Raw genomic sequence first — 2759 nt, forward strand, 5'->3', positions numbered from 1 at the left:
CTCTAAGATCAGTTGAAACCTAATCCCATTACTGACCTAAACAGTTTCACTCTTGAATTCATTAGGAAAATGAAGGAAATGGTTTCAGTGCTCAATGCTTTATTTCAAGGATTTCTCATCAGCAATGGACCCTGGAACTGGAGTGATTTTTTTCCAAACAATTTGTACGACAGAGTAAACTCTAAATCCTTTTCAATTTCTGTTTGCTGGTCTGCAAACCCACACGTTCTCTCCAATGAAAAGGAATCAATATCCCTTGATTTTGTCCTCTTGCTGTGCTCTCATGTTCAGGCCTGAGTGGGATTCCACTGTAAAAACAGGACAGGACAACGGGCATAGGCTTTTATTGAAACAGTTTATTGGAACACATAAGAGAGACTCTATTCCCTAGGAACGTGTCCCAGGGCGAGCCCATTGCCTGCAGGGCCGCTGTTGGGACCACACGTGCAGGGGGGCAGCAGGGGTGGGGGGGGGTTTGGCCCAGAGGTGGCCTCGGCCTGGACAGGGCAGGGGCTGCCGCCAGCACGGCTGGAGAGGCGGGAGGTGCCGGCCCTGGCGGAAAGTGGCTGTTGGGCCTGGCCGGCACGGCGGGGCCTGGTGAGGCGGCAGCAGCCCCCGGCGTGCCGGCCGGGCCGGGGCTGCTGTGCTGGGGCCAGAGGATGGAGTTGCTCCCTGCCTACTGCTCCGCAGGGTCGGCCTGGGCCAGGGCAGAGGTGTGGGCAGATGTAGAGGCACGTCTGGCTCGGGCAGCTGCCTTGGCGCGGGCAGCTGCCTTGGCGCGGCCCTTGGCGCGGCCCTTGGCGCGTGCCGTCTTCCTGGGCGCAGGGGTGCACGTGTTCTCCCTCGGAGCTGCTGCCAACGGACCGCTCTCCTCCTCGGAAGTGGTTTCCCACACAACCTCAACATCTGTTTTTCTCTTCCGGCAGCGTGCATGCAAATAATCTGTGTCTGGTGAAACTCCTGCCGCTGTTTGACTGTTTGGGTCAAAGCGTTGCTTATACTTCCTTAGCGAATATGGAAAGTATCTTCTAAAATTTGGGTTGTAGTAGAAGTGAAACTGAAAAACGCAAAGGAAAAGAGTTGCCACCACCTTGAGACTGGAAAACACAAAGATACTAGAGCTAAGAATTTTAACTGCAAAAGAGAAATGTGGATGTTAAAAAGAGACTATCAGGGGTGGTCTAAACCTGAAGTTCAGACTCAAAGAATAAAATAGTGCTATACAATCCTGCTAAGTAGCAACCACCAGCTTTGTGTTTCTGTGGCTTGGTAGCAGAGATGTGTAGGATTTTCAAAAGCATACAAATGGATTTAGAAACCCAAATACCATTATTTTTCAGTAACTTCAGTGTGGAATGAACAGGTAGGTAATTATATGATGCTGACACATACCTTCTTGGCCTTCAGCAAAAAAAAAACAACAAACTCCACATCTGGTACAGCAAGACATAGCAAATATCAAAAAAAAAAAAAAAAAAGTTCTGATAGAAAGAGACTATGTTTTCATTGTATGTGTTCCAAGCAATTGGAAAGAACCAACACGTATTTTATCAGCATTTCTACTACTCAGAAGCGCTACCTCAAAAACTCCTGGACATAAGCTGAGAAACAAGTGACCATCAGAACATTTGCTACCATTCTCATCTCCTAGGTAGTAAAGGCTTACTTAATTGGAACAGCAACCTGTCCCACTAGAATATTCTGAGAGTTAGTTTGCACATAGAGGATCCAACATACCTCCCTAGCTGCCTCTTCCGCTGTCAAGTCATTGTGCAAGCCCAATTTTGGAAAATCCCCCAGCTTTCTGGTGAATCCATGCAGCTGGAGGCAATCAGTGAAGCTTCTCATGTTCTCACTTCCAAAAATTCTCAGATGTCCTCTCCTTGCTAGTACTTCCTCTTCAAACAATTCTTCATGAATCACAACACACTGCTCATTGTCACCCCACCAAATGGACTCAAACCAATCACTTTCAACAACATCCCAGAGCTTCTTCAGAAAGCTGAAGCATGCAGAGACATCGCCTTTGCTAGAGCTCTCCTCCGATGAGTTCAGACACTCTCTTTTTGAGCAGGGTTGCGGAGTCAAAGTTTGTGAAGACCCTTCTTCACTTGGAGGGCCAGAGGCAGCATCACTGGCTGCTCTTTTGTCACACGCTGGATGGACAGAAGAAGTTAAGCTTGACGAATCAAATTCCTTGTCCAGAACAGAATCACATGAAGTTTCCAATGAGGAAAGCTCCATTTTAAATTCTCAGTTCGAGTATATTTTTCAGCTGAACCCCAGCAGCTAGACTACCCTGCCAGACAGCCAGCTGAAAGACAGTGACCAACTGACTGAGTGTCCCAAGGGAGAATTCTCAGACATTGCTAGGACACCCGTGCTGTGCTGCTGTGACATCAGAGAGCAGTGTCTGTTTCCCAGCAACATCAAACAGCAGGGGCAAGTCGTTGTTCTTCATTTACAGATTTTATATCTCAAGAGCAAAAACATATATAAAACTGCAATGAAATTTTAGATGTACTCACAGGACAGTGCTGTGTTGGATTTCAGCCAGTACCTTGTCCACAGGGAGTGAGAGGGAAGTTCATCTAGGCTTTAAAAAAAGTACTTTTAGATAATACTTATACCGTACAGGGCAAGAATTTTAAACAATATATGACACTGCTAAAACATTCATATAAATACTCTACAGACAGTTGTGCAACCAAACTGTTAAGAAGGTTCACACATTAGAGCACCATGTATCTCTGTGGACA

The 2759-nt window shown here is 46.7% G+C and overlaps 1 protein-coding gene across 1 annotated transcript; it reads right to left on the reverse strand.

Annotated features, from left to right (window-relative positions):
- Positions 1–336: 336 nt before the first annotated feature.
- LOC122154837 (heat shock transcription factor, Y-linked-like) lies at positions 337–2550 on the reverse strand. Its single transcript, XM_042807248.1, has 2 exons — positions 1738–2550; positions 337–1057 (listed from the first exon to the last, which is right to left on the reverse strand). The coding sequence occupies exons 1-2, from the start codon at positions 2242–2244 to the stop codon at positions 677–679; spliced, it is 888 nt and encodes a 295-aa protein (XP_042663182.1). The 5' UTR covers positions 2245–2550; the 3' UTR covers positions 337–676.
- Between the last annotated feature and the right edge of the window lie 209 nt (positions 2551–2759).

This window comes from Tyto alba, unplaced genomic scaffold (assembly GCF_018691265.1).
Source record: "Tyto alba isolate M040663 unplaced genomic scaffold, T.alba_DEE_v4.0 Super-Scaffold_5, whole genome shotgun sequence".
Classification (NCBI taxonomy): domain Eukaryota; kingdom Metazoa; phylum Chordata; class Aves; order Strigiformes; family Tytonidae; genus Tyto; species Tyto alba.

What these genes read in the sequence shown, in the direction of transcription:
- LOC122154837 (XM_042807248.1), bottom strand. Translation starts at nt 2,244, where the DNA reads ATGGAGCTTTCCTCATTGGAAACTTCATGTGATTCTGTTCTGGACAAG. An exon ending in CGGAAGAGGCAGCTAGGGAG is followed by an intron (nt 1,058 to 1,737) that starts GTATGTTGGATC and finishes TGCGTTTTTCAG; the next exon opens with TTTCACTTCTACTACAACCC.